At 38.9% G+C, this 12841-nt stretch overlaps 1 protein-coding gene across 1 annotated transcript; it reads right to left on the reverse strand.

The window, feature by feature from the left end:
• Positions 1–13: 13 nt before the first annotated feature.
• Positions 14–6385, reverse strand: LOC139613809 (maternal B9.15 protein). Its single transcript, XM_071470725.1, has 5 exons — positions 6186–6385; positions 2555–2732; positions 2276–2413; positions 1708–2041; positions 14–1407 (listed from the first exon to the last, which is right to left on the reverse strand). The coding sequence occupies exons 2-5, from the start codon at positions 2725–2727 to the stop codon at positions 1195–1197; spliced, it is 858 nt and encodes a 285-aa protein (XP_071326826.1). The 5' UTR covers positions 2728–2732; positions 6186–6385; the 3' UTR covers positions 14–1194.
• Between the last annotated feature and the right edge of the window lie 6456 nt (positions 6386–12841).

Below are 12841 nucleotides of genomic sequence, written 5' to 3' on the forward strand. Positions count from 1 at the left end.
AAAAGAACACAACTTAAAATGACAAGTAGAAGTTGATTTAATCCATTGCAGTAAAAAAAAAAAAAAAAAAAAAAAAAAAAAGTAAATGCAAGAGAAAAACTATGCTAAAGCAGGCAGATGAGCATCAGATCTGCATTGGCAGTAAATAAATATGCATCTAAATACTTAAATAATCTCAGTACATAACAATCAGTGAGTGAAACATGATCGTATTCAGGATATAGGCCTATAGTGGTGGTGATTTTCATAGCAAGGGCAGTTATTTACAATAAAACAAACAAAAAAAACAAAAAAAAAAAAACAGCTTTAAGCAGGACACAAATTTCACCTGAATAAGAAGCATGTTTTTGCATTTTGTTGACAGCAGAAAGAGTTAAAGCAGTTTACCATCATGTTTGTGTTCTGTGGAGCTATATATATATATATATATATATATATATATATATATATATATATATATATATATATATATATATATATATATATATATATATATATATATATATATATATATATATATACACACACATATATATATACACAATTTCATGTATTAGCTGTGAGTTGAGCGCCATCCACTGGTGGCCAAATAAATTATGACAAAAAGACTAATATTAGAAAGTGTGTGGTATCCAAGTTCTATTATTTACAAGCAGTTTAGTAAAAATATTCTTCTTAATATACAGATATTTTTCACTCTAGCTACAATAGATTAAAACCCTGAATCACATTTTACATTGATTAACTGTGAAGTACACACCATGGACCACATCTGGTGAAACTGACAGAGGTTCAATTAACAGAAATGACACCTGAAGAGACAATTATTTGGCTTTGAGCAAATTGCTGAGAGTCCCTGAGTTAGTCCAAGCACCCAGTGACTTAAGTCATTCTTCACGTGAACTGTACATTATAAAAAAAATTTTAAAAGCAGTGTAGACCTGACGGAAAACAGTTTTCACTCAAGTTCAGTGGTATCTCTGTGCTGAGTACAAACAATTAATTACAAGTCACCACAGTTCAAAAGGAAAGATGAATTATTACAGGTTGTGCAAGGAATAACTTTGAGCTATACAGTGAAAATGTTCTTTTTGGCCCAGGTTTAGCTAAACTCAGAGACCTGACAGGAAAATGGCTCAGTTGAAGGAGCTTATAATGCTCTATCCGCCTTCACCCCGCGAGTTCCTGGATGGTCTAACCCTTCACAGCTCCCCATGGCTGCAGACTGGCCTGAGGCAGAATGAACTGCGGAGATGGCTGCGGCAAGATGTAGTAGCCAAATACCTGCTGGGGCGGAGGCTGTGGAGCCGGAGGTGCGCACACTGTGGTGAGGAACACTGGAGTGCCCTTCTTGTACTGAGGCCAGACTGGTGCAGGGTGGTAGTAGTACTGGAGGCTAGCAGGGAGCTGAACGGAGAGAAGGATTGGAAGGAGAACAAGAGATTAGCAGGGATGGTGGAGACTTTCCAGCTTGAGTGTTGAACACACTTTTTGTGTGTGGCTCCTTTCTAAAGCATACAATACTGAAACATGGCAGCAGCAGCTAATAGACTAAACTCTGAACAACTGGGCACTTTATTTTTTAGCAACTGTTACTGAAAAAAAAAAAATTGGTGCATTTGTTAGGGACTATTTTCAGCTGCAGATTAATAAGCCTTATCCTTTAATTATAAGACGCGAACAGATGGTCCTTAAAAAAACATTTACCAAATTTCTGACGTATTTGATCTTATTTGGTCCTTCTCCGTGTCGCTTCCGAATCCTGGGCACCATCGCTATTGTGTAGGTGTCGCCTTCTGCCGCATCCTTCTTGACAGCTTCCCTCTCTTCTTTTCCTTGCTCTCCCTCCGTCTCGCCATCCTTTACTTCCTCCTCTGTGTCACTCGATGCGGTGGAACCACAATCTGAAGAGGTAGCAGAGTGGTAATCTGATGTATCCAGGTTTATCGAGTCCTGTTCTCCCTTCACGCCTTCCTCGTCCTCCTCTTCCTCTTCATCTTTGAAACAGGCTATAGTGAAGGGCCTGCTGTTCTCTCCAGATCTGTGAAGAGGGAGTGGATTATTTTAAACCGCACACAAGTCACTGTGCATTTAACTGTCGTCCATATCCCTACTTCTTACTTCCCATGTGTTGTTATTCATCATTTCACAGAACACACCATGACGACACTTACTCACAATTCTTGGCTAGACTGAAAAATGCCTAGTTGTCGTTGAAGCATGCCTGTCTGTATCATTCTTTGCCTCTGCCTCAGCAGGCCACCCAGTGACTCACCTCGCACACACCTCCAGTGGGTCGATCCACACTGTGATCTCAGGCGGTAGGCCCAGCTCAGTGGGTGTGAGCTCACTCTCCTCACATGCCTTCAGGACCACTTCATCACAGAGCACGCCGTTATTTACCCGGATGCATCTGTGAAGGATTTAAATGTTAAAGATTCTTGTTTTCTTATGCAGATCTCTCCCTCTGTAATACAGGGACGTAAGCTGATCTTTGCTGAGAAAAACATTACATACAATGGCAAATATGACGTGTTAAGTTTTGGGTAATTACCTGAATGCCTGCCCTTTGCTGGGGCTGTCGGGGTACCAGTGACCCTCATATTTGTCACATAAAAGTTTCTGTAGCTTCTCAGCAAAAGATTCTGCTTTGGCTTCATCAAGCTTGCCACGTGCCACGACCAGGCGTTTGAGGAAGTTGACTCCGGCCTTCACCTCTCTTTTCATGATGTCTGCAGAAAACGAAGATAAAAAAAAAAAAAAAAAAAATTAGTCGAGGTTGCCATCGAAATCTTCTTTCTTTCGTTTCTGTGTGGTGCATATATGGCTCAGTAATCACTTGCAAAACTTTTTTTTCTCAAACCAAAGCACTAAGAAGCAGAGTGATCTGAGTTTTTGGCTTCTCTCTGATGAGATGTGGTGGTGGTGGTGGGGTGGGGGGGTCGGGGGTAGGAACTTCAGTTGCAGCGATAACAGCACTTCCCTGTGCCGTCGCCCCTGAGCCGTCTTTTTTTATTACCTCCAGGTGAGCGGGCATAAAGCATGTGCAAAAGACAAGCGGGGATTTAGCGCTCTGTGAACACAGAGCCATGTCCGTAAAGGCTAAAGTTTGTATACAGGCAAACAAGATGCAAAGTAGCACTGCTGTGTTGAAATATAAGTATTTTGACATGCAAATCCAATGAGCTCACTGTGCTGTTTATCTACTGATAGCATGTCTGTTTGGGTTGAGTGCCAGTGTCAGCCTGACCAGGTGAGAAGAGTGTGCTCAGTAAAGGCCAAGGCAATTCAAACTTTGCCAGCATGCCAAGCCCCTGCTGATGTCCCTGATGAGAAAGTCGTGCCTTGAACTCTGAGGTGCAGACAGTGATTTGTTATTGTGGTTTAAAACAGACCACTGTTGCTTCAGGTTGTGTAATTTGTTGTGAGGGAAAATTACTATTATGCCCCAAGACATGTAGCCACAGCCATCTCTTAAGAGCAGTGATGAGCCTGTGACACGGGCTAGAGTAGTTAGAGTTTGAGTGGTAACTTTAAATCCCTAACAGATATTTTTTGCCATTACATGAACTTTGAGAACATCAGTGTGTTATCAACCTAATGTTTAGACGTTCAAACAGCAGCTTTGATATTCCAGTCAGTTATTAGTCTGCAAGGTAAACAGGTCAAATTACATGTATTCTTTACGTTGTTGTTGTTGCTGTTGCTGCTTCCTTGGTGATATACCTCTGTTTTGCTGACCATCATGCTGCAGCTAAATATGTTCATCCCAACAGTCTCTACCAGCAAATGGTCATAAATCTTGCAACATGCTGACCTGCAGGATGTCATTTTGTCTGACACAAATACCTGAACACAGGTTTTTCTGGTAGGTCTTCTAGTTTGGGATTTCTGCTGTGACTGTGAAGAATGTTAAAGGGGGCCTTGTACATGAATTCCTGCTAATATGGCCCTGAAAAGTCCACAGGAACTCAAAACAGATAAGGCCATTAGTGGATGTCTTGTTGTTTTGGGTTTGGAAAACATTAAAGCTTGACAAACACTGAATATACCTATAATGCCCCCTTTCCCTCTTGATCTTTAATAATATGAATCTATGTCACTTGGAGTCATTGTGAATAAGATGTAAATGAATTTAGGAAATACACTCAAACTTTATTTGATATATGTTGGTGTGATAAAAATTAATTCATGTGAATATTATACAAGTTGTTTGAAGCATGCATCTCCAAGTCTAGTGATTTTAGATTTCTCGTTCCACTAATGATGAGTTTCATTGTTTCATTCATCTCATGTTCTTGATCGATCAATCACTTTGTTTGGTCTATACAGGGTTAAAAAAAAAAAAAAAAAACTGAGAAAATGGCCATCACAATTTCTTAAATCCCCAGTTCACCTATTCAAACATATTGTTTTGTCCAGCAAACAGTGTAAAAGAAACTAAAGAAATTAAATGTATTACCATACAGGACTAACAAAACCAGTAAATAGTAATAACTGAGAAGCTCTAACAAGTAATTTTGTTTAAGGTATTTATGCTTTAAAAAAATCATTGTTTCCAATTAAATTTCTTTCAGGCGGTTAATCAACTTATCTTTTCAGCTCTATACTGAGGGATTCACTGTTGTTTATGGGTTGAGGAAGTTCTATTTTTTAATTAAATAAACCATTTAAAAAAACCTGTTGGATTATTGTAAAAGTACATAGTCACAAAGCTGAGACAGACAATTGATGTTTAGGAGATGCATGGTTTTCACAGGACAGTACAACACAGTTAAAATGTTCTGATTAGCACACCATCACTTTTGTCCTTGTGGCCAGGTGTTCTCTGACAACATGTAGCTTCCCACACATCACTACTGATTCGGTATAACATGAGTCATGTTTTCAACTGGATTGCACCATGCTACTACATTACTGATGAATGTCTTCTTGAGATACTAGAAGGAACTGAAGGAGATTCACATCACCAATGGGGTTTGTTTTCTCTGATTTCTGACAAGTGTCACGTCTTTGATCTAATCAGAGGCTCAGTCATACCCTAAACAAAAAAAAAAAAGCTTCCAACCCTGATGAGCAGGGCTGCACTCCATGTTTACTGTCTGTCTGTTCACTGAACAATGACCCACTGCCATTATCACAGACTCTTCTGATACTGTTTTGATTCTATGTGGGAAAACAACAACTTGACCCATTTGCAGACTGCTCATAGTGCAGTTTCACTGCTTTACTCCAACTTAGACACAGGGGGCTGAGGACAGGCTGGATCACACTCACACACACATACACATACACACACACACACACACACACACACACACACACACACATCAACAACAATAAAAACTTCACACAACAAGTTGTTGATGTCCTCAAAAAAAAAAAAACCATAACCTCATATGTGTTTCCCAGAATAGGCCAAACAGACCAGTCATATCAAAATCAGTGTAATCAGTTCTGAGGAGGGTTTACAGGTGAGGGGCCCTTTGTCTGGTTTCGTCCGCAGTCACTTTGGGTGACAACGAAACTTGTTGTCGCGTCTGCGTGAAACAAAGGACACACAACAAAGAACTAAAGACACAACCATGCGTCCCAAGGAGGGGGACACGTGTTTGTGTGTGGCTAGCTGCGGACATCCATTACAACCAGTATAAATGTAAAAACTGAAGGTATTCAATCCTTCGCCCTCTAGTGTGTTTCTTTCTGCTGTGACAAAGGAAACTTCACGCTACATGCTGGAAATAACGCATTCGGGGTTTCTGACAGTGCGGAAACCCCCCGGTGGAAATTTAGAAAGTTAGTAGAAACACATCCACGGCTGTATTTTCGGTACAGACGATACACTACTGAGTTATGCCAAACTAAACAAGGTCCTTTAACAATAATCAGAAGGCTGTATGTTTAAAAATGCCAAGTTTGAAAGACTTAAGAAGTGAGTTAGTCGGCTATAAAAATAGTTAGGGGTGAAACACCAATGTGGTAAACAGTTAAAACAAAAACAAAAATAATAATAATAAAAACAAACATTTAAGATGAACCGAAAGAGACATACAACTTAATAACTGACTGGAAATATAACTGTAACAATTAGGCTACAACATTAACTTCAACAACAAGATAGCCCCGCGTTTAAAAGCGAAACAAGACCCTCAAAAGTATAAAAACGAAACAAAATGTTTACTCACGATAAAGAGGAAAGAAACAGCGTCCAGCGTGTGAATGTCCTGCGGTCTGTGCGTGTCCTCGGCTCCTGCTCGCGCCGTGGCTGCGTGACTCTGGGTGCTGAGGTGTTGGGTTATTATGGTGAGCACATGCTGCTTCCTTGTTCTCCGCTCTGCTCTCGCTGCTTGCTGCTGCAACACACACGTAACGTTACCGTCAGTGTGACTCACTTCCTTTACCCAGCACCGTGAGCAAGAGCCGACTGGCTCCCGGCGAGGGCCACACCCCGCCCTGCCCAAATATGGGCAGCCAAGGTAATCAGCTGAGTGGGGGGGGGGATTTCACTCTGTTTCGTTTAGTGTAGGTTTGTTCGTCCCTGCTAACCGCGACAGTAATTTCACTGTCCTCTGATGACATTTGGTGTAATACTCGTTTTTGTCCCTTACTGTGACTCCATAATGACCTATTGTTGTCAAAGGGCTGAGTGTGTGTGGCGGATAACAGTGGGATTATGGTGACTTTACTGTGGTTGCACTTCCTAACAAGGCACCTTTTATCATAGTTTTATATTCTGTACCCAAGTCCTTGAAGAACTGTCAACCAATTCCTTAATGAATTGTCAATACGTTATTTGGGTCTACTTATTATTTATAATTTACAAAAAGTATTGCATTAAAAACTTTACATACAACTAAAAAGTTGTCTTATCAGCAAAAAGGCATTGAAGTCTTAAAAGCAACAGCATCATTTATGCTACCATGTTGAAATACTCCATTACAAGTACAAGTCAAAGGAAGGACAAAACAATTGTATATAAGCAAGTACACATACCTCAACACTCTATTAAAGCACAATATCTGAGTATCTTATTATACTGTAGTTTTGAGTCATTTTCCACAGCAGTGTCAGTACTCCATATTAGTCAGACACTTTTACTAAACTTTTACTTATGAGCAATATGTACTTAAAGTAAAAGTAGTTATTATGCAGCATTATTACTTTATGAAATTATAATTATCAATGCATTTTTAACATAGTAACTTTCTATACTGATTGGTAATTTATTTTGTAACTATGTATTATATTTTGTAAGATGTATATTGTATGTATGATATATAACTAACAGAGGAATGCAGTGGAGGAAAAAGTACAATATTTATCTCTAAAACATATTAGAGCTTTAGTCTAAAGTAAAGTTCAAGTACCTCAAATCTGTACCTAAGTATTTTTCTTGAGTAAATATATATAGTTACTTCCTACCGCTGGTTTTCCTTGCTCCCATAGGTGGCTTGTTATGTTGTTTTCCAGTTTAAAATGTGTGAACACTTTAATTGTGCTGGAACAGTGAATGATTACTGCTGTTTAACAATTTTCCTATAATGTCTTTAATGTGTTTTTGGATCAGTGCAGTTCTTTTTTTTTTTTTTTTTTTTTTTGCACATAATTGTCACTATTTAGCCTAAATGGCGATTGTGTTTATCTGAGCAGCTTTTCAAAGAACTGCACACTCAGTGCACTTTTGACCATGGAGCTCCAGACATAATAAGCTGTGAGTCAGTATGTTCAATAAAGCATCTATAAAAACTGACCTACTCCAGCTGCCTACAGACTGCAGCTTTAATTTACACAGACTGGGATCATATTATCAGATTAACAAGATAGTGATGTAAAAGAGTGTATCTCTCTCTCTCTCTCTCTCTCTCTTCAGACGCCTTTAATTTTTTCACATTTTGTTGAGGAGATGGGAGAAACTTCTGGAAGCAGAGAGCAGGCCTCTCCTTAGTGCACCTAAAGGACTCTCAGACTTTGAGAAACAAGATTCTCTGGTCTGATGAAACCAAGACTGAACTCTTTGGCCTCAGTTTTAAGTGTCTAGCTGGTGGAATCCAGACGTGACACTTTGAATTGGTGGTCCTACTAGAAGTTTCTCCCATCTCCATACAGGATCTCTTTAGCTCACTCAGAGTGACCATCAGGTTCTTGGTCACCTCTCTTACCAAGGCCCGTCTCCCATGATTGTTCAGGCCAGCTTTAGGTAGAGTCCTGATTGTTCCACACTTCCTCAATTTAAGAATTATGGAGGTGGTCTTGGCAGCCTTCCTTGCAGGAAATTTATTTATTTATTTTTTTTTGTATCCTTCACCAGATCTGTCCCTTGACACAGTCCTGTCTCAGAGCTCTGCAGGCAGTTCCTTTCACCATGTGGCTTGATTTTTGCTTTTATGTGTATTGTCAGATGTGAGACCAGTATATGTGTATGCCTTTCTAAATCATGTCCAATCAGCTGAATTTACCACATGTGTACTCCAGTCAAGGTGTAGAAACATTTCAAAGACGATCAAGAGAACGGGAGAAATTTCTAGTGTCATAGCAAAGGGTCTGAATACTTATGTCAATATCATATTTCAGTTTTTCCTTTTTAATGAATTTGCAAAAATTTCTAGAATTCTGTCTTCACTTGTCATTATAGTGTACTGAATGTATAGCAATGAGGGGAAACTTGAATTTAAACAATTTTGGCCTAAGACTGCAACATAACAAAATGTGAAAAAATGTAAGGGCTCTGAACACTTTCTGAATGCTCTGTACATGTCCTGTACATTGCACTCACAGGTTGCTTTGCTTTCATCTTCTGTCCAATTCATACAAAACCAGCTCCACAGGGTTTAAGTCTTAAACCCTGTGGAGCTGGTAAACTTAAACTTAAACTTTAAGTCATCAACACAAATTGGAGCACCTGTAGGAATTGTTTGCAAGAGCTTCCAAGGCTTCATTTACTTCCATTGCTACAGGAAAGCTGGACATTAATTTATTAGTTCCTGAAAAACTATTTGCTATGAAATTTACATGTTTACCTTAGTTGTTTAGTTCACACACACACACACACACACACACACACACACACACAAACATATATATATATATATATATATATACACAGTATAGTGTCTATTGCTAACATGCTTGTGTGTAAGCAGCATTTAATACAGAACAACAATACATCCTATTTTATAGGCCAATCAAAATTTTGTCTATACAGTCTGAATTTGCAGAATAAGTATAACTGTGAAATAAATGTGTTGAAGTAAAAAGTAAAATATATGTTTTCCTATTAAATGAAGAGAAAAAGTGTCATAATGTGGAAATATTAAAGTTCAAAACTGTACTTAAGTACAGTGCTTAAGTATATGCACCACAGGTTTTTTTTGGTTTTTTTTTTTGTTACTGATCAGTGTCTTGCATTTTACACCAGACCAGACGGTATTTGTTTCCCTTTGTAACCACTAGAGAGCAGGCTGGTTTCTTTTTTCAATTTTCATCCAGTGAAAAATGTAAAACACAAAGTCAACCACATTAGAAACTCCACTGCTTTCCTTCCTCTATCTTCATTGCTCCATGATCATGTATCACTTCTCCTCATCATCCTTTGTCCCAGGATTTATCAGGTACAATAAACCCTTTGCACCTTAATAGACCATCATTCCCGCATTTACATAATTTTTGTCATTTTTAGTCAAATACCCTCATCAGGCATTAATTCAGTTTGAAATTATGTGTATTTGTAGGCCAGTGTTGCAAATACAGTTATCACATAAAGAGAAATAAAGACAGTATTTAATGATTAATGAAGTCATCAAATTATTATTTCTCTCCATTATTTCATTATTACTATAAGTCATAAATGATCACACTTCTCTCATTTTTTCTATTGTATGTTCTCCCTCTCTTCTCTGCACACCTGTATGCCATTCCTTCCTTTCTGTCTTGTGACTCATTCACTCATTAATCCCTTCTTTTCTTTCTTTGTCCATTTGGATTTTCATTTCTCCTTCTTTCCCTCTCTCATCAGCCGTGTGTGTCAGTGCAGGTAGGTTGAGGACAGTGTGTCAAATCTGTGTGGATTTTTCTTCACTCCTTCCTCTACTGGACCACACTCCCCTGCCCCAGATGCCAACTCAAGAGTAAATTATTGCTGTGAGTGTGTAAGAGAGAGATAGAAATAGATAGATATAGAGAGACATGAGGAGGATGCGATGAGAGAAGTAGAAAGTGTTGAAGAGTGGGTGTCTTCTGTATTGATTAGCATTGCTTTGGCAACTGATGGAAATTAAATTGCCTTCTCTGTCTTTGTTTCCTCTCTGTCTCTCTGTCTCACTCTTGTTGACCTCCTTCCCACTCCAGCTCTGGGAGCTGAACCTCTGTTGGGTCCTGTTGTTAACTTTAAGACTGACTGCATTACAGTGTCTTTAAACAAGCAATTAATTTTCTCAAAGAGTCACAGGTTGTACTTTCTTTCTTTTTAATCCTGATGTTGCTTGTCAGACCCATACAGCGTCTGCACAACTTTCTCCATCTGAAAACTATTGATTTTCCTTGTCAGTGTGTCATTTGTGCTCCTCAAACACTGGCCAGTATTCTGCTGCAATAATGGGAGCCCAGACTGGGATACTTCATACAAACACACACACACTCACACACACACACACACACACACACACACACACACACACACACACACACACTTTTCGTGTACATCTTTTCTCACAAGTGTCATGATTTTGTAGATAAGTATTGGAAATGAAACCACTTGACCTCGAAATGTGATCATTCTTTTTCAGGCACAGGCACTCTCTGAATGCGTCTGGTGGTATCAATGAAGCCCACGCGCATACACCACAAGTAGCCTGCTACGCCTTTAAAAACATATTGATTTTTCTCTTTCGCAGGGAGCTTAATGTGATCGATCGGCCAGGCCCTTTCAAGATCAGCGCCAGTATAAGCATCTCTTCCCCTAACACACACGCTGCATCTTTCCCCTCAGGTAATGATTGTCCTTGGGCTGGGGGAATAGTTTGTCTGCATTTAGAGAGAGAAGTGTTTCTTGTGGCATCCAGTCCCTCTCCCTCCTCTCTGGTGCCCAGTAATGCGCTTAAGTATGGAAGGTATATTTGACTCTTTAACAAAAGGTATGAGCGAATGCAGCACACACCTCCCTTGACCTTTATCATCCACCCACCCCACCTCCCTCCTCTTCCTCTCCACCTCTCAGTGGGTCGATACCTATTTATATTTGCAATGCATTAGACCAATGCCCTCTTTTCAGATTGAAAAAGTTGGCTTTGCTCAGTTTGGTGCCTCACACCAACAAGAAGCTTTTTATGAACATGTTGCACCTTTTTTCTGTATCTTTTTAAGGCATATTAAGATCAGTGTAATCACAGTTATCTGTCTGGTTAGCTCTTCAAAAAGCAAAAACTAAGACCTATTTTAATGCTCTATTTCAGAGGATAAATCGGGCCTCCACCTGCTGCATGAGCTACATTACGACAGTGGTTCTCTGCAGGGGGGGTCTGAAGCCTCAAAGTGGTCACAAGAAAAATCTGAGTGATCATGAGATGGTTCATGAGAAAAGATATAATGAGAAAAAAGCTTTTTCTTCTCCTTAAAGTCATGTTTGAGAAGGAACCTTAACCCCTGACCTTGAAAAACAACATTTGAAAAAAAAAATCAGCTTTTAGACCAACATGGAGGATACAAGAATACCTTAAACCTGCATTAACAACTTTTTGGCCACTTGGGGGCAACGGAAACAAGCTGTAAACACAACATTGAATTTTTAAGTTGTTATGGCAAACTTGTTAGCAAACAGTTGCTTATTTATACCTCCAACAAAGAAGGAGCAACCTTATCCTTCATTTGTAGCAATGTTTCTGACCACCTGATTAATGTAAGTCCAATATTCACTCTCCTTGATCTTTGCTTTTGGTCTCAACTTTTCAGGGAAATATCTAGTTCTTTAATGTCTGAATTCACTAGCTAGTCGCTAACGTTATTTGCCTGCTGTTTGGTGCTGAGCACTTAGAGTAAAATGGGTTTTTATAGTTTTATCTCTGGAAACAGCAGCTTAAAAAAAACAAAACAGGAACCTGAAAGACAATGTAAAACAGCTGAGGGGAACTGCTGAGTCAGATGATCTTTCTTATCTATGAACAACACCTTTCACATACAATCAGTCATTTGATCCATTGATAATGTAAAAACTTTGATTATAGCTGCTCAAATGAAAAAATGAAACCATAATTATGGTTGGGACAATTCTTTGCTGTGAGATTGTTCTGTTTTATGAGACTGGAGAGTTATACCTTTTCAAGACCAAAACATCATTACTTGGTTGAACTCCTCATAGCTCATACATAAACACATAACACCCGTGAAAACCTGATTCGAAATTAAAAAAAAAAATATTGCATTAATTAACACAATTGATATATCTAATCAACAAATCCCAAGTAAACACTTTAACCCACTAAGTTTTTTCAACAACTTCTTAAATATACAGTAAATAGTTCCAATATTTTTGAGGAAAAAGTCTCCCAGACTGGCGTCAGGTTTGCACACGCCCCCTAAGTGTTAGGGTTCAAGTGCTGTATATGCATGTGATGTTGACATATTTATGTTTTCTTTGTAGATAAGAAAGCCTTACATCCAACCTTAAATTTTGTTGATCCAAGCCTTAGACAGGATTAAATCAGCAGGAAAGCTATTTCTCACCAGACTTAATTTGGTTGGTGACTTTTTAATGGCCTATATTTCAGCTCCTCCCCTTGGTTTGGACAAATGCAGTCTAAACACAGCATACATTACAGTGCTAACCATCTTCTAAGTGCATTAGGGATAA

Source organism: Trachinotus anak, unplaced genomic scaffold (genome assembly GCF_046630095.1).
Source record: "Trachinotus anak isolate AG129_WGS33_773 ecotype Australia unplaced genomic scaffold, CSIRO_AGI_Tana_v1 ptg000032l, whole genome shotgun sequence".
Classification (NCBI taxonomy): Eukaryota; Metazoa; Chordata; class Actinopteri; order Carangiformes; family Carangidae; genus Trachinotus; species Trachinotus anak.

Excerpts from the sequence above, each read along its gene's own strand:
- LOC139613809 (XM_071470725.1), bottom strand. The coding sequence starts at position 2,727 with ATGAAAAGAGAGGTGAAGGCCGGAGTCAACTTCCTCAAACGCCTGGTC. Across the intron at positions 2,042-2,275 it reads CCACTGGAGGTGTGTGCGAG|ATCTGGAGAGAACAGCAGGC; the intron begins GTGAGTCACTGG and ends CCCTCTTCACAG. Across the intron at positions 1,408-1,707 it reads TCAAATACGTCAGAAATTTG|CTCCCTGCTAGCCTCCAGTA; the intron begins GTAAATGTTTTT and ends CTCTCCGTTCAG.